Source organism: Falco peregrinus, chromosome 9 (assembly GCF_023634155.1).
Source record: "Falco peregrinus isolate bFalPer1 chromosome 9, bFalPer1.pri, whole genome shotgun sequence".
Taxonomy (NCBI): domain Eukaryota; kingdom Metazoa; phylum Chordata; class Aves; order Falconiformes; family Falconidae; genus Falco; species Falco peregrinus.
Window position 1 is genome coordinate 23,590,663 of NC_073729.1, and position 23,706 is coordinate 23,614,368.

The 23,706-nt window shown below is 44.4% G+C and overlaps 2 protein-coding genes across 4 annotated transcripts; one reads left to right on the plus strand and one right to left on the minus strand.

Moving 5' to 3' along the window:
• Window positions 1-3,005: 3,005 nt before the first annotated feature.
• ARFRP1 (ADP ribosylation factor related protein 1) lies at window positions 3,006-15,520 on the minus strand. 3 transcript variants are annotated; one of them, XM_013301154.3, is made up of 9 exons: window positions 15,443-15,503; window positions 13,951-14,050; window positions 13,471-13,558; window positions 12,914-12,996; window positions 12,386-12,467; window positions 11,819-11,889; window positions 5,401-5,501; window positions 5,245-5,284; window positions 3,006-3,903 (listed from the first exon to the last, which is right to left on the minus strand). In XM_013301154.3, the coding sequence occupies exons 2-8, from the start codon at window positions 14,041-14,043 to the stop codon at window positions 5,263-5,265; spliced, it is 540 nt and encodes a 179-aa protein (XP_013156608.2). In that variant the 5' UTR covers window positions 14,044-14,050; window positions 15,443-15,503; the 3' UTR covers window positions 3,006-3,903; window positions 5,245-5,262. The 3 variants fall into 3 exon arrangements, with proteins under 3 accessions (XP_013156608.2, XP_005239944.2, XP_027646043.2); XM_005239887.4 differs by lacking the exon at window positions 5,245-5,284 and having other exon boundaries at window positions 15,443-15,520; XM_027790242.2 differs by lacking the exon at window positions 5,245-5,284 and having other exon boundaries at window positions 15,459-15,512.
• A 256-nt stretch (window positions 15,521-15,776) lies between these two features.
• On the plus strand, window positions 15,777-23,603 carry ZGPAT (zinc finger CCCH-type and G-patch domain containing). The gene is made up of 6 exons (XM_005239885.4): window positions 15,777-16,792; window positions 17,463-17,596; window positions 18,375-18,533; window positions 19,573-19,704; window positions 20,516-20,933; window positions 21,397-23,603. Exons 1-6 carry the CDS (start codon window positions 16,146-16,148, stop codon window positions 21,533-21,535), a joined length of 1,629 nt encoding a protein of 542 aa, XP_005239942.1. The 5' UTR covers window positions 15,777-16,145; the 3' UTR covers window positions 21,536-23,603.
• Window positions 23,604-23,706: the final 103 nt, after the last annotated feature.

The following is a 23,706-nucleotide window of genomic DNA, read 5'->3' on the forward strand; positions in this document are numbered from 1 at the left end:
TAAGTCCACTTCTCTGTTATAGGCTGATTTCAGTTTAGCAGAGAGTAATAAGGACGCCTGGGGGCATACACCCCATACATGCCTTCTGCTTGCTTCTTCACTCTGCTCTGAAACAGGCCAGAGCCTTAAAGAAGCTGTTGATCTTAGCACAAAGCTGTGTCTGATTTGTCCTGGTATTTCCCCTGGTTCTGTGCGATAGGATGCCGGGGTGAGTGGGACAAGACTGGACATCATCACTGAGAAACAGACCACCAAGCCATTGCAGCAAGGCAACATCACTGTCGGCTCACGCTAGGATGGGACGTGGTTAGGCAGTACCAGCAAAAGGTGCTGTAACTTGGTTATTCTGTGTCTTTCCCTAGTTCCAAATGAAGATTAAATTGTCACCACGTGGAGAGCACTGTAATTCAGAGAGTATTCAAAAGCATTAGAAGTGGGTTTTGTGTTTTCTTAAGGAACACTCTTGCCTCTCAGTGATAAAAGCCAATACATGTTTGCACAGCAGGAAAATTCCAGATGGGTGAGAGAAAGTTAATCTTCTGCCAATGTTCAAATAAGGCAAGCAGAATAACTACCATGATTATTAGACACTTAGCTTTACCTCAGTGTAAAGCTTGCTAAAGGAAAAAGTGATTACTAAGTACAGATGATGAATCTGTTTCACCTTGGAAAGATAAAGCACCTCTTCAGAGAAATAAATTGCTGTAAACAGGCAAGGGCAAAATAGGTCCATCTCAAATGTATTAAAAATCTGGAAAACCGATTGCATTTGAACTAGTCAGCAACGCCATCGCTTTGGCTGGAGGTCTTGCAGAGGGGTTACTTGCAATGCAAAAGCATTTTAAATAGAAGTTTGTGCCTCCTGTAAGGACTTCAATAAAGCGCAAGTTTAAAACATGATAAATTATTGATTAATTACTGGTCAAAATATAAAACAGTTATCAGCTACCAGCATTATCGTCTTAGGCTACACCAGTGGGATTTTTTTTTTAGTGGAGCTTATGCATTGACTGCCATCCCTTTTCAGAATGCTTTTCCACGTCAGTTCAGTCCTACTCCATTGGTCCGTTCTGGGGCACCATTAGCAGAACAGACCAGCTTATAGAGACTGAAACGGCAGTAAAACCAACAGAAGAAGAAACTCACCAGTGTCCTTGTGTAGCCGTTTATGACCATGTAGAAGCAGACACAACCAAAAACCCCAGCTGGCTTGGCAACACTCCATTGTCTTTGTGCTTTGTGAAAAGTAACTGTACGTGGTACGAACAGCACAATCTAACTTCAGGTTGTGCTTGCACAGCAAGATCTTTATCTTACACCTGTAGGCTGATCAAACTGAATTCCTTCGTTTGGGTCATGCTGCAGCATGGAGGACGCACCAAAGCAATTCAACAGCTTACCCAGCTTACCTGCTGGGCTTCCCCAGAACTCAGGAAATCTGTCAAAAGTATCAGGTAGGTGCACTTTATCTATAATGGTGGAAAAACCTGACACACTTTCCTAAAACAGACTTTTGAGTGCCAAACAGCTGCATCTGTGTGCCCCATCCTGTAACTGCTGTTACTGCTCTAGAAGCTAACTGTGAGTGATACTGCACTTTTCACTGCCAGTTTCAAAGAAATCCTCCCTGATCTCTTGTGAACATCAGAGCATACTCATACTTATCACAGCAGATGCATCTCTCTGAGTAAAAGACTCTCCCACTCTGGAAACTGGGAATTCTGAAGTCAAAATATTTGCTTTAATTTAAGATCTCCTGCTGATATGTGACACAAAACAGTCTTTGTGTCTATGTGAGAACAGCTATGGGCTCAAGCTCAGAATGGTTTTTTCCTCCCTGGTCTCCTAGGGAATAGGGAGAGGAACAGATATGAGAAGAGTATGTGGAAAGTTTGGAAAACCCCTGGTGTCCCATTAAAGAGACATTTCAAGTTACTTGACTGAAGCGTTTCATCTATCAGCAAGGTACTTTTGTCCACCAGTCACAGATTTACATCTTCAGTTTAATTGTTAACACCAACCCTGGCAACTGAAGAGCCAGGACCACAAAGATACATTGAAAATACTCAGGTTTTCAGAGATGGCCAAGTGAGAGAGGTGTCCCTTACCACCAGTGGCCACTGGGTATCCAGTACTTGGGTACACTTGAAACACTCAGCCCTACATCACATGCAGCACCCTAAAGAAAGTGCTGCTTCTTAGAGTAGGTGTGTGATCTTCAAGGGATCCTCTACATTCACAAGAAGCCTAAGAAACCTGAGACGGATCACCAGGTCCAGAGGAGCCCAATGCAATGGTGTCTGAGTTAGATCTACTGCATTTTAAGTCTTCTGGGATATGGCACTGACATTGGCACCATCTGAATTCAAACTCAGGTACTGTGTTACACCACCTGTTCTAACAGCAAGTAATGAGAAAGGGATTTGATATCTGACAGTTTGCCTAGCCTTACCCTATCCTGGCTTTACTGAGAAGATTCTGCTTTCCAGTGTGCAACTACTTCCACTGACTTCATGTGCTTAATAACATTAGTCCAGCTGCCCTCACCCTTTGACCCAAATGAGAGGGAATTAATTATGTTCTCTTGTAAAAACACCCAAAACCTGCAATGAGCTGCATGCAGAAAATTTAGTAGAAAGTTCTTTGACAGATGCCAAGTAAGAAGACGTCTTTAAACAAACCCTACTGTCTAACTTGCTCAAACACAGCTCGAATAATGTCCCCTTAGTTATTGTGAACAATTACCACAGAACTGTCACCAGTGCTAGGAGTAACTAAAACATGTGACAACACCACCCACTGCCAAACCACTGTAGAACACATGTAAAAAGAAGTATCTGGAGAAATGTGAGTGATATGTCAGCAGAATTACTAGCTGGGTAGGCTACATAAGAAGTGTGCACTATATGACTTGGACAGCTGCCTTTCTGTTTTTTCTTGCCTTTCAAAAAAACAGCGAGCTAAGTACCACCATTTCCAAACATCTGTTGTTTCAGCAAGAGAAGTTCAAAGTAGGAAGCTTTATTGCATACTGATTTCTCCCTGCCTAGAGGTTCAGCTTTCAGCCTAAAAAGATCACAGAGAGGCCTCAATTCATTCCAGTTACAGAAGATACCAATTATTCTTACAATTAAAGAGAATGCACAACAGAGAGATTGGTAGTCAAAGCAAGGCAGTGCTCCTGGAGTTCATGTCCTGTTAAGAATACCCATTTTAAACAGTATACCTCCTGCAGTTGCTGGCTTCCACATCTGCATCTACCACAGGTAAAAGTTACAAATCAACATGCCGACTGAAAATTGAGTTATAATCCACGCTGTCTCTCCCCATTATACAAACAGCAGCGTAACAGGGCCAGTAACACCCTCTATGGTAATCCTGGGGCTGGAGCAGCAAAGTGACTTCCCAGTTAGAAGGGACAGCGATTCCCCAGGCTTTCCCTCCCCTTTCGTATTCACCTACACAGTTCCATCAGGATTTCCTTCATGTCACTGGCCTCCAGCCTCTTAGACTAACAAATCAAGAATCACAAAGTAATACAGTAGAAAATTAAGTCCTTCACATCTGCAACAATGCATAGATTACCACTTGGTCTATGCTCTCAGGCCAATGACTTAATACTTAATGTAAGAGATTCCCACCCCCCACCCAGCTGGAATTCTTTGCTCAAGTTTTTTAGACACAGAAAGAGAATGTTTGTCTTCAAACTTAGTAAAGAATCAGGTGTAATAGGAATCCAGTAGACCACCTTCTTTAAAGGGAACACAAAACTGTGTGAAAAAAGACTGTCCATTCCATGGCTGACTTCGCATGCCTTACGTGATGTCCTTCTTTCTTGGGGGCCGGTGTATATTTCTCACCACGCACTTCACCATCCATTCAATTCCCTCGTTCACTCCTTTGCTAAGGAAATAAGCAGAGAAGATTTAAGAAGAAAACCTAAAACACACCAACTAACCAAGAACAAAAATGTAGCTCACGTAGTCCGTAACCGAGCCCTTACGAGAGCAAGTGAAGGCTTTCACGCTGCAGTTATTTACTGGCATTACGAGATTAGCTTCTCATACACACAAACAATGGGGATCTGTTTTCCTTCAATTCAGTATGTATCTCTTTTTTCTGATGTCTGTACAAGACTACATACAATTTAGTTAGTCATCAGGTCTGTGGAAACCTTGAAACGAACAAGCATCACACCACCTGACAGCTGGTTTGAGCTTCTTTTGCTACAAGCCTCAGGCTAGTTGTATCAGATCTTCCAATCCCGGCTCCAGCTCCGTAATCATCTGCACTGGGACCGCAAATCGGTGGGCTGTGCAGCTTCCCACCAGGACTTCCACAACTTACCGTTTTAGTGCAAACTCAAACAGAAATTTTGAAAGGGAATTCCACACAGATCAAAACTAGAAGTGTTTGTACAAAACCCACAACAACTGAAAAGGTGTCATTTCATGAGATTATTATCTAATACTTCTCTTCCAGTCAATGCTTAACCATTGTTCTTGTGGTCATTCACCTGCTTCATGGCACTTGATTCTTAGCAGTGCAGTCAACAGAGATTTTTCTCATGGCCTAAGAAGCTTTTCTTATCCTTTGCCGTAGCTTGTATAATAAAACAGATTTCTTGCTAGATTAAAAAAACAAGACATCTCAAAGTGCTGGATTCAGTACGGGCAGTAACTCAGACGAGTATTTCTAGCCATCTGGAACAGTACTTTTGACTTATGCCAAACAGCACTTTTCACTCAAAGAACTGAAAGCATAACCAAAGTATTGCAAGAGTCAATGTGCAATAGGGAGGATATCAGGAATCTAGTGGGCTGGTCAAGGTCACGGCACACAGCTGGGTGGTGTGTGGCTGCCCAGTGTCCCAAATTTTGATCTGGCCTAGTCATTGTATCTTAAATCACAGAGGTCCCCAGTGTACAAACACTCTTGGAGATTGTATCATCTACGTAACAAAGCTCATCTGCACGCCAAGAAATATGAAAGCAAGAGCGTAATTACACCACTACCAATGAAACCACTTTTTTCTCTGGCAGTGTCATAAACAGCTACATTTTCAACTGACATAAAAGCCAGGAGCAGCAGCAAGCCAACGACCGCAAAGGTTACTGTGTATGGAGAAGGCACGATAAAGGACAAGAATCAACAACTCCACGTGCTTGCAAGTCCCACTGCTCTCAGCCAACGGTACATTTTCAGCATGTTTCATAGGCAGGATTCACAGATGAAGTTACTGACCTGGTGCGAGTCCAAAGTTCACAGACAAGGTCTGTCACTGCTGGGAAGGAAGCACAGCTCCCTTTCAGGGGTTATGAGATCCTATAGTGCTGCTCTGCTTGTGCGGTGCCCTGCAGCTGTTCAGTTAACCAAAACACCACCCAGTCTCATGCTTACCCAGTAAGAGCAGAGCAGGCTTGCGTTAGGCAGTCTCTCTTCCCAATTTTGTTAATGCAGTCACTAAACGCTGTCTTGATGTCAGGTATTGAGAGACAAGTCTGCAAGGGAAAGCAAAGAAGAGCTTGATTTCTATGCCACAGGAGATGATGACCTTCTTCCGCATCCACAGCTCTGCATCAGTGAGGATGGTACAATGCTGTTAGGTTAAACCCCCCTCATGCACTAACAGAGCAAACTCACTTCTTTACATTCTAAAAAAATGAACATATTTTTTCACCGAAGACTATGTATGTATGTATGTCTATTTACAAAGCCTTTTAAAATGGTGTAACCTGCCAGAATCCCAGCTGACTCTTTGCCAATGGCCTGGATCATGTCTCCCTACATGCACACTCTCAGAAAATGGCTTGGACGCTGATTTTTCCTAAGCTCTCAGCACATTCCTTGACACTAAAGGCATGGCTGCCCTGCACTTGATTGCATTTCACCTGCAGGAAAAAATGCTGACAGCACTGAATGCAGCACATTTTCTAATGCCTGGTGTCACTTTGCTCTTTATCACCGTCAGCTCTTGCACTTCTATAAGGCTGCTAGGAGATTGCTGGGAAGTGGTTCTAAACTACACAAATGCATAAACATCCCAGCAAGCCAGTGCGTTACTTTCCTGACATAAATCCCAGTGTTACCACAAAACTTTTATTCTTGAAGTTACAAACACAACAAAAATACCCCTGCCCTACTGAAGTCTAGATTTGTGCCTTCCTCCCTGAACACGGGAAGCAGGGACAAGAAGAATCACCAGCCTTTAAATCCTTTTCTGATCTCGGTGCTCGCTTTTTCCTCAGAAGTCTTGGACATGCCATTTCAGCACTTGAGCTAGCCACAAGCCCAGCTTTCTTCCTCTCTCTGCAAAGACATTTTTTGGACCTTCAATGGATGGAGTAGAAGTATCAATCACCAGCCAGGCAGGCTGGCACCAAAGTCTGGTGGCCTTGAGACTTAAATACATGTTCTGGGCAAGTGTTTACTCAAATACCAAACCAGACCCTTGTGAGTCTTAAGGAATAGTCGAAGTGGATGTAGCCTTTGAAAGAACAGACTACTTGCAAACAGGAATTCAGTCTCCTACAAGTCTGTCGTCTTCTACAAGTCTGTCCCTTAAATTAGCAGGAAGATGGAAATTAATGATACCAGCTATCCATTTTGCAAAATACAGGTTCTGGAGAAATTACAGGAAACTACTGTGGGGATGACCATGTGACAAATAAGCAGGTTTCAGTGCTTTTAAGTCAGACGTACTAAGAAATGGGTTGAGCACTTTAACAACACCCAATTCACCCACTGCTCTTGAATCCAGGCTTGCAATTTGCCATGTGAAGGGCTTAGAATCCATTAGTTGTGCAACTTCTGATGACTCTACTTTCTTATGACCTACGTTGCATTTCAAACTCGCAGTTTCAATCAATGAGCTAGAAACTGTATCCAGAAACATTACTTACTTCATGGCACCAAAGCCCTAAAAACTTACTTCACCATTTCTGCCAAATTAAAAATCTGCAATTTATAAATATGAGCTGTCATCCACAGGATAAATAGTTAAATCAATTTAAAACCTAATCTAATACTAACTTTAGTGGGAGTCAGACTTGACTTGGAATTCATACCAGTAGGTCTGGAAGATGGGCAAGCAATTACTACCAAACAACCATTCCTTACAAGTTTGTAAAAGATGCTACTTTAGTTTTGGTGTAACGTTCACTGCCAAATAAGAAAGGCAGGTGCAACTGCCCCTTGATTTAAGCCAGAGCTCTAGGTAAGTCAATTACCCAACTACTACGAAGGAAGAAGAGCTGCATGTCAGTAATTTGAGCTGTTTTTCATGTCATCACCTTTTTTTGACTTGGCAGCAGGAAGGTTAATCCCTAAGGCTGCTGAAACTGAGCGAATGTTTCTTGAAATATGCTTCAGGCTTATCACACCTTAATATCATAGTATAACAATTTCTCCTTTTCTAAATGATGGTATATTTTACAATCTTATTAAAATATATCTGAGAGAAAGTGTTCAAGGTAGGAAATAACAGCACAGAGCATAGTCATGCTGTCCTTTATTTCTATTTGCACAGGCCTGTGCAAAGCAGTCAGGCAACAGACTTCACAAAACCCACCAGAAGACCAATACCCCTGCACATACTCAGCAGCACAGGGATTCCACCTCCTTCAACTCATCCATCTTTAAGGCCTTTGAGAAGCTGACTTTTCCCAGTGCAGCTTACAACTGCTGTAGGCATTTTTTTCCCCCAGCTTACAGAACCATAGAATTGTTTAGGTTGGAAAAGACCTTTAAGATAATAATTTCCCTTCCTCATGCTCTGGTATAATCGTGGCCTGCCCTAACTTCCACAGAGCTGTCCAGCCATTGCTCCCCACAGAAATCTGCCTCAGAGAGCTTTGCTTCTGAGGAGGCCTTGCACCATTTGCATTGTTTATAACAGGATGTCACTGCATCACAATACTACCCCTGTTCTGAGGAACATCTTTTTCCCCTTGGGATGAAATACAATAACACATGAGAGGGGATAGCACCCCTGAACTATCTATTCAGAGAAGCCTTGTTTTAGTGTTCAAGGGGAAGCCACAAACTGGAATCTCGTCCTACAGCAGAGGATGAGGCAGATTACCCGTCACTTCAACTAGGAGCATTTGAGCGTCTCGTGCTGGGGAGAAAATGTCAGCTGCGGCTTCCAAGTTCCCCTCTTTTCCACCTCCCTATCGACATTACAAAATATTTATTTACAGATGTGTTCTGTTTCACAACTGAAACCACATAAATCAAGAGCAAACTAGGGAAGCTGGATTCCTGATCACAAACAGCATACCATCACAATAATAAAATCCACAGATGACCTTTCTGGAGCAGTGTTATCTACCACACATTTCAGAGGAAACCCACACAACTTGACAAATCATACTTCTATCTCAACTTCCCCAAAAGAACGCACTGAAACCCATCTTTTCATGAAGGCTCTTCAAGGCCTGTTCTAGCCAGGACTGACCCGCCTGCACAACAAAATTCCTTTTATGAAGGGTTCAGAACAGCATTACCCAAATTAAGACTCAGGAATGGTACACCTAGGATCGTATCAAGCTGCAAAGGCTCCATTTCTGGAGTCACCTGCAGAAAAGCATGAGTGGCTGTTTTAGGCAAAAAAGGTTGCATTGCATCTTTTTTCGTCTGCCAGATCCACTGCAGGAAATACAGTGCTGCTGCTTGGTCTCATATCAGGATAAAACCTGACGTATAGGTTCTGCAGCCATCTCAAGAATAATCAATTGGCAGAATGGAATTAAAATATAAACAACAGAAAGGTGGATAGCCTAAGTAAAACTATTTAATAAGAAGTCTAACCAAGCTGACCCATGTTCAGTGCCACCTTTTTTTACAAGCTCATTTTAAATTACAACTTAGAGCTTGTTTAAATTAAATTGAGCTTATTTAAGCTGAAACTAATTTTACAGGGAAGCTGTGGCATCTCAAGCTGGAAATTAGAATGGTCATCACGCACAAGGCTTATTTTCTAACAACTGTATGGAAAACAGATAACACTATGAGTCATCAAATATATGCTGCTACTCAGCATGACTCCTCTCATTTTTCAAATACATGAATAGGCTTTCCAACGTTCTGGAGATTTCAAATTAAATTTCCAAAATTTACCTTAATATTCAGAAGGCAAAACTTCCTCCCAAAGACATCATACAACACCCAGTAATTTTCATATGCTATTTTTTCAGCTCCATTTTCCCAGTGTTTTTAATAGTGTTCCAAAACAAACCATTCTATCTTCCAGTTTTAACAGTTCATTGTACAGTTCAGAAATATATAGCTTTTATAAAACTTTTAACATCAAAATAGCAAATATAAATTCTTATTTTGCAGCGTTTTCTGCAGTGAACAGTAGCTGAGCCAAAGTGCCCAGTAGTTTCAAAAGCAGCATTCTGACTTGCAAGGGAGTCCACATGAACTATTATATATTAGACATTCAATTCCCCTATAAAGCAATAATCCCTTTATAAAACATACCAAACTCCCTCCCACAACATACACTTGACCCAGTCCTCTAATTAATTACAGAATGATTCAGTTTTGATGCCCCTGCTAAACACGGAGCATTCTCCTGGTACAAAAAAAAAGATCATACACAGTATTTAGAATTGGTATTTTGAAGTCCATGACTGTGTTTCATCTCCTGATATGGCCAAATACTGCTCGTGCTTGGCAGCGCTAAGTGGAGGCAATTTACCCCAGGGTAGTGGTGCCTATTAACAGCAGAATGCTTTTCTTTGAGGAATTTAGCATCAGGGCCAAAAAATCCTTACACTTTATGTAATTTCAGGCATTGAGTCAGAATTTTTGTTAGCTTACTGTGAGGAATGTAAACTTGAAAAAAACCAATAATTATTTCAGATGTACTACTTCTGATATATTTCACCACAAGTCTTCTGCTGGCCTTTCAAGATGTAATCATCATCTTTCATCTGCAAATACCAACAAGGTTAAGATACCGCTTATCCTCCCTTGTCATGATCCACATTAACAACAGAGGGATACTGGTGAGAATTCCTCACTACAATTGTATGTCTGGAGATCCAGAGCAGAAAAATCTCTAGCAATGATAATTCTGTAGCGTTCAACTTCCTTCCAGAGGTCTTTGATTCTGCTAGATCAGTGGAAGAGAAACATGCCTTCTAGTTTTCTAAACCTTGCTTAAGTGAACCTAAATAATTACTCAAAAATAAGCTATAGTCCCCTTAATGTTTTGTTAATAGCATTGATGTCTCTCTGCTCTGTGTCCATATCCAAGGTCACACTCTAGCAGTAGATCTCTAAATATACAATATAGGTATTTCTTAAAAATAGGCATACCTCCAGGCGGTACGGCTTTGCTGAGCTCTTGTTCTATGACTGCATAAATGTCCTACACCTATGAGCTGGTCCTGGACCCTCCAGAAAGGGCAAGGGGCCAGTCATAGTTTTTATCCTGAAAGCCTGTTTCAAATAACTCCTTTAACCATATAAAGAAGTCCACTTGTCCAACTTTTATTTCTTTAGTCTGGCTAGGGTGCCAGAAGAGCTGGCATTTGCAGTACGCCCATAACAAAAGATGCATATACAGCCATAAGGAAAACTGGAACACCTTTCCAGGTCACTGCATATAGTTTATTTCTCAACAGCTGAAGGCAGGAGTGCAGACTGCTCCCTGCTGTAAAGCTGTAGTCTTGTGTGGTAATACAAGAGTTAATATTTTGGTTTCCACACAGAAAAGACAGTCAATTTCCCCACATACCAGAGATCACAGGGAAGTCAGGACCATAAATGAGCATTCTGTCTCAATCTCACACTGTCTTTTAAATGGAATTACATGTCTTTTATTTCTATAACTAGATAATCTTATGATCATCCAAAAAAAAATTGTCATACACACAAAGTGTAACCAAACCCTCCTTCAAAGCCAAAATTATTTCTATGGAAGTCTCAAGTATTTCCCACAAGTACACTCACTGAAGTAGGTGTAAAGTCCAGGGGGAGAAGCTGGGAAGTTTTTGCATACTTTGAAACAGATACTGATCACAGCTGCCAGGGCTGGTACTCCAAAATCTACTGAAGATCTCAGGCTCCATCTAGAGATTAATCACTCGAACTGCAGTACTGGAACTGCAGGTACAACGGGTGGAAAGGAGGAGGAAAACGTGCTGGGGGAGCACTTCAGTTTTTCCTGTGCTGGGGGAGATGAAGACTGGCCTGGGTGCGTTGCCTAAACAGTCACACTGTAGTGCCCACTGACTTGTCAAATACAAACCAAAAGTTTTGCATTTCTGGATGTACCAGAAAGAATTCAAATTATACTACCAAGAAAAGGCATTCCTTGCCATTCACTGCTGTCATAGATGGAATGTTCTAGGACAAACAGAATGTTTCAGTGATTAGATATTATCTGTTTATGGGAAATGGGCAGTATTGCTTCACATACATTTGTTGTGCTGTTCCCAGTAACAGTAGAGCACCATAAACAAAGTGCACTAAACATTCTTTTTCTGATCAACAGGAAAAAACAGTATCAAGATATCAAATCACAGTAAAGAAAGACCCACCACAGCTACATAGTCTGTTCTGTTTACATACAAATCTCAAAACAGCTGAGACTGATGTGCCTGTAGTAAGCCGATTTATGCTTTGGAGGAGCATGGAGGAGAAAGGAAAAAAAATAAAAACTAAATTCAAAGCAATTATTTACAGCAGTGGGAAAGCACCACAGGATCAGACCACGAATGTATAACAAATTTAACATGCATGCAGAGCTCACCTTTCCAAGGCTTATTCACACACGTAAGAAGTAAATCTGCAATAATCTTACCTCTACATCCTGCTTGTTAGCTAACACCAGAATGGGAACCCCTTCCAGAGCTTCGCTAGTAATCATCTTTTCTACAAAGCAAAGGAACAGAAACAAAAAGAGAGGTTTAGCAAGTTCAGGAAGATAAAAGTTGTGCAAATGCCTGACAGACTATCTGGACACAGGGACTGAAGCAAGAGGCTCCTTCCTGCATTAGTTTCCTTAGATACAAACTTCCAGATCTATTTTCTTCAAAGAATTTTTTTCCAGATCAAACTCCAAACTTTATTTTGATCAACAAGCATGTTGCTGAAAATTAATGAGGTGATAAATACAGAATAAGAAATAAAAATTTCAAAATCATTAGCATAAGCACAGAAAGAGATTCAAGATCATTATAGGCAACAAAAGAGTCCTGTGTTACAGACAAGACAGACTTCAACAAAAAAGTGCAGAAGTGCTACAGATGTGTCACCAACAGGCCACACAGCTTACTTCAAGGACACAGTAACAGTCATGACAGTAACGAGAGAACTGTGCCACAGTACATTGTGACACCACAGTACAGCTAAAACACAAGGTACTCACCAAAAGCTCTTTTAGATTCCGAGAGCCTCTCCTCATCAGTGGAGTCAATAACATAGATCACTCCATGAGATTCAGCGTAATACTGAAAGGATAACACAAGTATTAGTGTATCTATCTGCTAGGACCATTTGTTCCTCTTTCTGATTTTTTTTTTTAATTCAGTATAATGTGGATAAACATGGAAGAAATCAACCAATTAGTACCAGCTGTCTTTGTATTATTTGTCTGGAGAGAAGAGTGGCACAGAGAATACATTGCCTGTTCTGTTTGCAGGCCTACTGAATACAGCAGGTGAAAAAGCTTCTCTCTGCTGACAAAACCCCAGATACAGGTTGATAATTTGCTGCCTTTAAATAATAATGCAAATATTAAGCATTATCACTGCTAAACTTGCTAGTTGAATGTCTGGAAAAGTGTTGATGCTAAATACCAATAAGCTTGTATGGTTACTAAATGATCAGACTGCTTCAATTCTAAGAGATCAAAATATTTATAAAAGAAAAAAAAAAACCAAAAAACATCTGCTACCTTGTCCCAAAGAGACTGTAGTTCCTCCTGTCCACCAAGATCCCAGAACATTAGCCGAGTTTTGCCAACATCAATAGTACCAACTAAGGGAAAGAAGAAAAGATAATCAAATGAAAACTAAAGGCAGTCCCTAAAGCACAAACACCTGTGCATCCCTCTAAGAAATCTGGGGTAGAACAGTCTTCCAGAGGAACAAATCACATAGAGTGGCTACACTCTACAACTGAACAGTACCTTCGCAAAGGGTGACCACTAATGTCAGAGTCATATCAGTGCAAATAATATCAGAATGAGGCCCATGAACCAGTGAAATTTAGCTTAACCTCGGAGCGTAGCACTGAGATGAGATACTTGGGTTTTTAACATTTCAAGGCTTTTTCCTCATAAGCTAAGAAAGCCTGTTTTATTTTCTTACAGAAGGACGTGGGGAGCTTGGAGATATGATCCCTACTTCTACAACTATGTTGCCCTTGTCAATTCTTAAATATTTCAAACAAGAACCAACTGTTGTCTAACTGTGCAGGAAAGCTGAAAAAAATCCAAACAGATTTACTTACTGTTTAAGCCTACAGTGGTTGTGATTTTGGACAAACTCATCCCTTTGTAGTTCTTGTTAAATCGAGTTTTAGTTTGTTCAAGGAAGGTCTGAAAAGGAATAAGAAAAAGTATTTACTCTCAAATATTTTGCTGGCTGGGGTAATGCTAACCCAAACCTGCTTTTTCATTTCTGCAGAATCCTCTCCAACAGATACTGCCCTACCTAACCCTGGAACAAACCACTCTTCTTGGTCCCTATTTTAGCAAGGGAAGAAGGGATGATCACAGGTGATTATGGGATTAACAAAGCCTCACCTACATCCCTGAAAGCTTATGCTAAATTTAAGTAAGAGGGAAAAGCTGATTCTTTGGTGTAACATCACTAAAATAACTCACAATACAGCCAAAGAAAGACTGACCTGTCTGTTGGAAGTTTTATCTCTGGAGGATGTTTAGAACTGCGTGTGCCTTCCACACAGTTGTTAATAAACAGCACTTACGGTTTTACCAGCATTGTCCAAACCAAGGATCAAGACGCAGTACTCATCCCTCTGGAACATGTATTTATAGAGTCCAGACAGCAGAGTATACATCCTGCTCCTGAAACAAGTACAAGGAAATCATTAACAAACAGGTCACTTTCAAAAGTCTCTCATTCCACAATACAAGTTCTTCCCAACACCAGACAGATAAATGATATTATTATTTTGTCAATAACTCTCATAGCGAGGCAATCCCAGGACAAATCACAGATCCAAAAGAGACCACACAAATGGCTCAAAATGAAATTTTCAAATGCATACAAGTGAGGCATTATTTTCCAAAAAGCCTATCCTCTGTTTCTGCACATAGTGCCCAGCATCCACTGCAAACTCAGCCCTCATTGGAAAACTACCCTGTCTGCTTTGGGGCTTAAAGGAGAGCCAAAGAAGAGCTTGAATGCTTGTTGCAATACACGTAAGACCCAAAGAAAATGAAGCCAACTTCATACAAATACACAGAATAGGTATTTTGAACAAGAATGTACAGGCTGGTCCCCCACTCCCTGTTCCTGATCCATATAACAGTATCATGGGAGCTTTAATAGTCAAACAAGAGTGCAGTGTATCCAAAAGGTGCATAAGACCCCCTACTTATCTTAATTTAAGCCTTACCCAGCAACAATCTTGTTACAGTATCCACCATACAAGTGTTTTGTCATCTTAGAATGCCATGAAGACAAAACAGGCCAGTCAGCTAGGCAAAAGCACAAGACTGAGAATCAGGCAAGGCGACACCGACACCTGCAGAAACCCACACTTTTTCTGTTGGCACATTTGCAACCAAGGCAGAGAAGACTTGCCAAGATGCAGGAAGTACTGGTACCAAGCACTACAGCTGACTCACACAACATTGCAACAACTCTCCCGTTTGAACACAAAGAGAACCTCAAGGCAAAGACTTTGAGAGGCAACTGTCCTTAAGCAAGTGTGAAGGTAAGCAATCACTTTAAAGTCAAACGCTGCTACCTACAGGAAAGGAAAAAGCGTTCTGGACCAGAAGTAAGGGATTTCTCAGGCTGGGGCACTCAGCGTGAGGACAGGACACCTCGGGGCACAGGGGCTTTGCCTCCCCACAGGTACAGGCCGAGCGAGTGGGGACCCTTCATCCCCAGCTCTGCAAGAGGCCCAGGCTGGGCCCCCGCCTCCGGCCCGCTCCCCCTTGGGGCCAGCAGGTGATCCGAGCCATGCCCAAGCACCGCCTCGTTTCCCCTAGACCCGGGAGATCCCCCTCTCCTCCCCCTGCCACGGTCTGACAGGGCAGCAGGGGGAAACCGACCCTCCCCGCCATTTCCCCCTCACGGCCCGCGGCCAGGTCCCGGGACGGGCTGGGCCGGTGCCGCCTCCCAGGCCCGCTCCAGGCCCAGCCGTGCCCTGCGGGCCCCGCCGCGGCCCCTGACGTCCGACGGGCGCGGAAGGCGGAGGACCGCGCCCGAAACCCGCGGCCCCTCACCAGCTACCGGAGACACCTCCCGCCAGGCAGCTCCTCAACGCTGCCCACCGGCCCGGGCCGCCGGCGCCGTCCCGCGCGGGGCACTCTGGGAAGTGTAGTTCTCGCGCCGCGCCGGGCGGAATGGCGAGGTGGTGCGCGGACTACAAATCCCAGAATGCCCTGCAGCACGGCCCGCCGGGGGGCACCGAGTGCGCAAGCGCAGTAGAGGGACGGTCTCGCCGCTGAGTGGCGTAACGCGCTGGCCGGGGAAGCCGGAAGTGGGGCGCGGGGGGCCGGAAGCTGGTGGGTGTCATGGCGGCGGCGCTCTAGGGGAAGGGGGAGCTGAGGGGTGAGTGGGGCGGCTGAGACAGAGTCAAGTTGGGGAGTTGCTGGCAGCCCTGTGGTGGAGGGGTCGCGCCGCCAGTGACCAGGCTGCGGGAGGAGCGGTACCGTGTGTGAGCCCGGCGCGCTCCAGCGGGCGCCGTGGCGGGGGAGGGCAGGGCCTGGCCTCCCCTTGGCCTCCCTCATCGCCTGTCGCCGCCCGTTTGCTGCAGGAGCTTCGACCTGGTTACTTCCGAGGGAAGAAGCGAGGCGGCGGGGTGGATGGTAGCTTCTGCAGACAAGGGCTTGTTATCCAAAAAGTTGCTCGTCTTAAGTAAACATTTCGAATGTGTTGTGAGTTCCCGGAGAGAACACAGTTAAACACACCTTTTTTTTGCTGATAATGGATGAAGAGAGTCTGGAAGCAGCAATTCAGAGCTACAATGCCCAGCTGCAGCAAGTGGAGCTGGCTTTAGGGGCAGGCCTGGACCCCTCACAGCAGTCGGACTTGATTCAGTTGCAGGAAGATTTGAAGCAGCTGATAGAACTGACCGAGTCCAGCCTGGTGTCTGTTAGAAAGAGCAAACTTCTGGCTACTCTAGATACAAATGCCTCCTCCTCATCCTCTCCAGTAGGCCTTCTGGAGCAGGACACCCACCCAGACAGTTCTGCGCAGGATGAGGAGTATGCTGCTTTTAAGGAAGCCATTGCTGAGCTTGGAACTGATGAGAAGCCTTCAGCTAATAACAGTGAGATATCATCAAAGAGAGATGAAGAAACTGATGACAAAAGTGAATCAAAGTACAGTGAAGAAGAGGTGGAGTCTGACAGAGAGGAGGGGGAGGAGGAATTGAGCGGAATGAAGGTTAAAGCCCCCTACTACAGCTCTTGGGGGACCCTGGAGTACCATAATGCCATGATTGTGGGGACAGAGGACTTAGAAGACGGCAGTGCAGGAGTCAGAGTGCTGTATCTCTATCCGACTCACAAGTCATTGAAGCCGTGCCCGTTCTTCTTGGATGACAAATGCAGATTTAAAGAGAACTGTCGGTAAAAAAGAAAAAGGGGTGGGAGGGGGCTTATGTCCTTCCCATAGCTAACGGCCTTGGCACTCAAAGAGTTAAACCTTTGAGTTTGTACCGTTTGGCTTTTTTACCCAATGAAATTTTGCCTTTTTGTTTATGTTTTAAAAATGTGTTATGGTAAGCATGGCATCCCTTTGGCTGTTTTCTTTAGCAAATGCAGAGATTAAATGGAAGATCCCATGGGAAAGTTGCAGAGATTTTACATAATCAGTCGAGTGGCTAAATTAATAACCAATTAAGTATTTTAAAATAAAACACCAAAGCTTGTCTGTCAATAGTACATACATTGCAGTAGAGTCTCTGTCTTTGGAGGAAGTTGGCCCAGAGACCCACAAAAGCGTGACCCTGTTTATCTCAAAAGACCTGTGAACTTTTTTGCTGAATGTGTCACTAGGAAGGAGAGCTTAAGTCTGGGGTAGGATGCGGTCTTTGTTACATGATATAAATAAAGTTTTAAGGTGAAAAATGAATAACCTGTGTAATTGAAATAATGCACGATAAAATTTCTGTAACTACTGGTGAAGATTCATCACTGCTGACAACTTGTTCGCATTTCCTTTAAGGCAGGAAGCAATTTTTATTTCAAGCCTGCTGAAATGAGATGGAGATAATTCTTCTTCTGCCTCCTCTGGCAGGTTTTCACACGGGCAAGTGGTGTCTGTGGAGGAGCTTCAGCCATTTCAGGAGCCCAATCTGAGCACGCTGGAGGTGGGCTCAGCCTGCCTGGCGAAACACAGCGATGGAATATGGTACACTGCAAAAATAACTGGTGAGTCGTGTTTGAGTGTGCTTTGCCAGGATTCTGTGTGGAATATGAAGGCTGATGTTTATGTGAATATAAGACTTGACTATTTTGGTTAATGACAGAAAAACATCAGCTATGTAGCTGCAGCCCTAAACTGAAATTCTTGACATAGCTGAGAAAACATTCTGAATTTTGTCAGGCTTGGGAAGGGAATAGTCTGGAAAACAGGAAAGTGTTAGACAAAAAGGAGACATACAGAGCAGGAATGTGGAAGGGATATGACTATGTGGTCATTATCTGCCCCAGAAGGGAAGAAGCAGGTATTGCAGGAATTTGCATGCATATTAGGTTAGAATTGCAATAATCTGCTCCTGTTTAACCAAAAGACATGGAAGCTGGCCCTGCCTACCACCTGCTGATACAAGCTTCCCCATGTCTTGGGAAGAGTGAGGGTTTATTCTCTCTTTTCATATTTCTTTGACTGTTATTAGGTCACAGAGGAGCAGGTCTAACCTCTTTAATTCCATTTCTCAACAGCCCATCTTTCTTCATTTTTAGAAATAAACCTTTAAGTATCAACATAGGCATTGTGGAAATAGCTTTTCACTGCAGTGGGTGCTTCTCTGTCCGAAACAGAAATCTAAAGCACGAAGATAAGCCAGCATTTTTTAAACCACACGTTCCTTGGGCCTTCCCCCTTGCCTGTGTCATTCCACTGGAGCCAACTCTGTTTTTGAAAGCCCTCTGCCAGCTGCGCATTGGAGACTTACTGGAACTCTTGTCCTTGCTTTCCCTTCTGTAGACATCGACAGTGGTTACTACACTGTGAAGTTCGATTCCCTGCTGCTCAAGGAAGCTGTTGTGGAAGGAGATAGTGTCATTCCCCCACTGCGAAGTGAAGATGGTGCCGAATCTGCTGAGTCTGATGAAGACAGTGTTGATGATTCTGGTTATGCTAAAGGTAAGAGAGCGGGGACGGTGTGAGCAAAAGTGACTTGTGATCTACATCTGCCTTTCTCTGGGACCTACTGGATTACTTTCCTGGAGCTTTCATTAAAAGTGTCTCACCTCTGATGAAAGAATAACTAATCTCTTTATGTGTTGCTGAAAGATAGAGAATGGGAATTAGCTATTATGTTACAATTGCAAATGAAAATACTTGGTTTATGCAGATGACTGGGCCAGCAAAGGTTGAAGGTTTCTATGGGAACTTCCCACACGTGAAGGAACAGGGTGTGATGTTTTAGTGCTGAGTTCCCAGCTCTGAGTCTGTTCTTTATGTGACTGGCTGACGAGTGAATCGGGAGACTTCCTCATCTCTGGGAGCTCTGTGGAGTTCCATGACACAAGAGTACAAGAGTAATTTTGCGTGTTTGATCCTTCCAGTGCCTTGATGAGGTCACAGGAGCAGCCATGCCCTGTTTTATTATTGAAAGCTGACACAGAGAGAGCCCAAGTGACTTCTTTGAGATTACTCTGTCCCTGCGCTAGTAGCACAGTTAACGTCACAGGGACAAAGTTGAGTCCTAGAGCTCTTTACACTTAGCCTAATAGAGGTTATTAGATCCTAATAACACAGCATTAGCATTGTGGCCTAGAGGAGCTTCATACCAGAGACATGAGCTGGAGGCACAGGATAAGTATTACCTGCCACTGTGCCAAATTTTACTCTAATGGTTTATGTCGGCCTGTATCACCATCCTAGAAGGAAGGAAAGGAAGCGTAAAACTTCTGGATGGTTCTGCCTGGAAGTGTGAGATGGCATGTGCATTGAATCAAGTGAGAGCTCTCATTTAAGTGACTCGCTATACAGTGTTCATAAAAAGTGGCAGCTCAATAGGAACTAATTAAGGCTGGAGGATTGTTTGAGTGATTCTAGGGTGGGAGAAGTATATTGTACTGCCTCCTGAGGGGTTTTCATGCCATGGGTGCCCCGGATGAAGCATTTGTGTAGAAGCTTTGGGTTTGTGTTTCACTGTTTCTTCTATTCTGTGCCACAGTGATAGATTCAAGAGTTCCAGAGAACGGGGAGTGGACTCCTGCCTGCAGTTCCTCTTTTGGTGGCTGGGAAGCCCATACTCGTGGTATTGGCTCCAAACTGCTTGTTCAGATGGGATACGAATTTGGAAAAGGTAAGGGGAGAAGGCGGTCCTGCTGCTGTGAGAGCGTGACTGCTTGGTGGATCCTAAAACTAGTTAAGAAAAATAAGATTTTGGGTAGAACTGTAACTTCTCTGTGCTGAAGGGCCTGTCAGATAAGGCTCAAGCTGTGTGATGAATCACAGCTGCGTTAGAAGGCAAGAAGGGATAACTTAATTGAACTACAGGTATATGTGTGCACCAGCCCCTGTATGGCCATAGCAAAAATTGGAGGCATTTGGAGCCCTGGTCAAGTTCATGATTAAAGCCATGAGAACTGTCATATGAAATGTTCAAAGGCTTTAGGTAGAAGGGAACTGATCTATGAAGCTTCTGATGTCTGCGTTAAAGCATCTCCTGGCTCAAGACACAGACTTCAAAGCCTGCTGAACTAGCTTCTTGCTACACAAATTGTATTGAGCCTTGGGGGCTTTAGGAGGGCAGTCTGCTGCTTGCATTTGTCTATAGTTCTCCCAGAGGAACCAAACCAGTTTTAGGAAGAACCTGGCTTGAGAAGCTGAGAATGTGAGGGCTGAACCTAGTTTCACAGAAACTGGCCTGATGAATGGCCTCGGGCTTTTTATCCCGTATCTTTTGCTGTAGAAGGCTCCTGTCGTAGCGTCTGCATCCACTGTGCCGGGGCCTTCGCCGCTCCCCTTGACTTGGGTGGTAGCTGGGGCTCTCTGTACCTCAGAAGCCCGTCTGCTTGTTCTAAGCTTGTCACTGTCAACATGAGCTTGTGGTGGGAGGTGATTTGGAGAGGGGATGTCCTCACTTGCAGTATTCTCTTGGTGTCTCTCCTCAGGGTTAGGGAAGAATTCTGAAGGCCGAGTGGAGCCAGTGCAGGCTGTGGTACTTCCTCGAGGGAAGTCCCTTGACCAGTGTGCTGAGGTGCTTCAGAAAAAGAAACAGGGGAAGCTGGACCCAGGCAAATCAAGGAAATGCCGAGCAAAGGGGAACAGCTGTGGACAGTCCCCCGCGGGCAGTCGTAAGCCTTCCCACAATGTGTTTGACTTTTTGAATGAAAAACTGCGAGGGAAGAGTACCGGGGAGAAGGCTGGAGGGATGACAATGCCAGAGAGGAACAGCAAAGAGATCTACCACGCTAGCAAGAGCACTAAGAAAGCCCTGAGTGTCCACCTCTTCCAGACGATGGAGAAGATTGAACAAACACAGAAGGATATCAGAGGAATCCAGCAGGCCCTGGCACGCAACGTTGGGCGGTAGGAAAACATTCTGTTTGGGACTGCAGGATGAGCTGAGGATTCTTGGTGCTTCTGGGAAGGGGTGGCCTTGAAATGAGGTATAGGAGGAACAAGTGAAACATCTGGATGAGACCTAAGGGGGAGTGGGGGAGAGGGACTTTTAGTGTGTGCTTCACACCAGTCTGGACACCGGCAGGTGCGCCAGGGGTTCTTTGGCTGGAATTCAGGCTGTGGCAGAGGGGGGCTCTCTGCAGAAAGGTACTGGAGTCCTTTCCTTCTCATGGCCATCCCTGCCGCGTTGCTGTTGAGCATCGCAGGAGTACATTTTCTAGCCCAGACTGTGCTGAGCATCGGGTTCTTCCTGGCTTTCAGCAGGTCACTTGCACTTATCCCACAGGAAAGGGCAAACCCTCCTGGGGTGATGACAGTCCTTTGATCTTACCGTGCAGGATGACATTGCTGTAATACTTTTTGCTTTCAGGCACAGCATTGCTACAGCTCAGCTGGAGGAGAAGCTGGCTAATGCACATAAACAGCTGGGGCAGCTGCAGGCCCAGGAAGCCAGCCTGCAGCGGGAGCAGAAGAAAGCAGACACGCATAAGAAGATGACTGAGTTCTAGTCTCTGAGAAAGGCGTTTGGCTGCAGTGATTGTCCTTCCAAGTCAGGCCCGGTGCTCGTGGCCTCAGAGCCTGGCTGAGCCATCCTGCTCCTCTGGGCCTCAGGCTGCCCAGCCTGAAAACTGGGCTGAAAAGCAGCAGTTTCTAAAACTAGGTGGTTCTGAGCTCTGCGGGGAGGGGGAGAGGTGTGCATTCGTCCAGCCCTGCAAGCATTCAGTAAGCCTGAGCCTTGTATAAGGACTAGCTACAAGAAATACGATTCTCTGTTCTCTTGCACACTTTTTTCCTCTGTTATCCCTGTGGTGGCACCTCCTTCCAGAGTCTGTAGCTACTTGGGTGATAACGTCGCTGGCTGCGAACTGGCTGAGGAGGGGCTTTGAAAGCCCCACATCCTGCCATCAACTGTGGCTTGTGTTTGCAGCCAACTGACGAATGCAAGTGGAGGCAGGGTCCCGAGCACATTCTGGTGAAGCAGAAAAGGCTTGTACTGGGTGAAAACAACAAAGGCAAGTTGCTTCAGCTGCTCTCTACCTTCTGGTTTTTGCTGTGGGCTTTGTCTGAGAACCCATTGCTTTGGGGAGCAGTTCCTTGTAGCCCTGGTGTAAAGAATAGACAGAAAGCTGGCAGCTCGGAGGTTGGTAATAGTGGTCTCACGCATCAGGTTTCATCAGTTTGACTGTAAGAGTATCCCAGGACATGCTGTAGCCTAACTCATTGACTTGGCATGGAAAGCTGCGTGGTTCCGCAAGTAGCGTGCCAAAGCTGGGGGAGTGTAACACAGCAGAGTAATGGATCCTCAAACCTCCTAGCTGGGAACAAATCCCCAGGGAACCTTACGATTTTTGCCATCATTACTTGAGTTTTTCTGTCCTAGATGGCTCATCAAACGCAGGTCCTCTTACTGAAAATCCTCAGGGCCCAGATGCTGGATGAGCACAAAGATCAGGAGGTCTGTATGTGCCCAGCATGCAGCCCTGCCTGTGGGAGAGCGTCAGGCTATGCTGGAAGCAGGCCAAGCAAGAGAAGTGCCCTTCCCTGCAGCGTGGAGAGTCTTTGGACAGGAAGGATGTCTTTTCCCTAGGTTATATTCTGCGTTGGCGGCAGGCAGTCCTTGCCCCAGAGGAGATGGTGGTTTGTCAGACTCCGTTTCTGGTGGGACTTGTGCATTGTAATTGCTTTTAGAAAAAAAAAAATAATTGTTTGCAGTTTCATGCCAGTATCTTAAAGACACATTTTTCTTTTAATTTATCTATTTCCTTTTCTTCTGAGTCATTTTTCTAATGAAAAGTTTTGCTTCTTTAGTACCGCCTTTTTTATCTGTTCCTAAGCAACTTCTAGAGCTGTTGGCCTGGGCAGGGCTGCGCCTACTGGTAGAGTCAGGCTGCCAAACTAACCAGAAAATCTAAGGCTGAAGGAGATACGATCAGAGCTGTTCAAGTCATGTGGGATTTAGCATTGCTGCAGACACATCTCAGAAAACACAGAGTAACAGCAAAAGTAAACAAGATTAACGTCTTCAGGAAACCTGTTACAAGTGACTCTCCTGAAGAGCGCTTGGATCCTGCTATGATAAGCACTGTGTAGATGTGCAAGGTGGCGTGGGCTGCCTTGAGCACTTCAGCATCTATCAGTTTCTAACTAAACCAGCTGTATCATCTTCGTTGTTCTCAGTTCATGTTCACACACTCGGCTTAACTTAAGGGTTTAACGATGGTTGCTCAGTGCCCTTCCCTCGCAAATGAGTGTTTATTTCCCACACTCAAACGTTGGGTGGTGACAAGGATTGATGTGCCCAGCTAAGCATGGGTGCTCGCTGAAGTGGCCCATGACAGGTGAGCTGAGCTGGGCTGAGAAATTTCTTGGATTTGTTGTGTTCTCTGATGCTATTTAACACCGTCATCTCTTTCAGAATTGGGTCTCTTAGCCCTGTGTCTCAGCTAAGTCATGTTTTGACCTTTCCTTGGGATTTCCACAGCCTTACTTGTCAGACTCCTACTCAAATGGCTGCTGCCTCCCACCCAAGACAGTTCACGTCCCTGTGAATAAAGTTGATTTTTATTTTTCCCCCTCTGTCCTTGTAAGGCGTTGTTCTTTTGCAAGGTGGTGATGATCTGTGGTGATCTATTCTTTCCTTATATTCCCTGCGGGCAGAGAGCTGCAGCTAAAACCAGCT

Excerpts from the sequence above, each read along its gene's own strand:
- ARFRP1 (XM_005239887.4), bottom strand. The coding sequence starts at position 14,043 with ATGTATACTCTGCTGTCTGGACTCTATAAATACATGTTCCAGAGGGAT. Across the intron at positions 12,997-13,470 it reads AACCACTGTAGGCTTAAACA|TTGGTACTATTGATGTTGGC; the intron begins GTAAGTAAATCT and ends TCTTTCCCTTAG. Across the intron at positions 11,890-12,385 it reads GGAATCTAAAAGAGCTTTTG|AAAAGATGATTACTAGCGAA; the intron begins GTGAGTACCTTG and ends TTTGCTTTGTAG.
- ZGPAT (XM_005239885.4), top strand. The coding sequence starts at position 16,146 with ATGGATGAAGAGAGTCTGGAAGCAGCAATTCAGAGCTACAATGCCCAG. Across the intron at positions 16,793-17,462 it reads AGATTTAAAGAGAACTGTCG|GTTTTCACACGGGCAAGTGG; the intron begins GTAAAAAAGAAA and ends CTCCTCTGGCAG. Across the intron at positions 18,534-19,572 it reads TGATTCTGGTTATGCTAAAG|TGATAGATTCAAGAGTTCCA; the intron begins GTAAGAGAGCGG and ends TCTGTGCCACAG.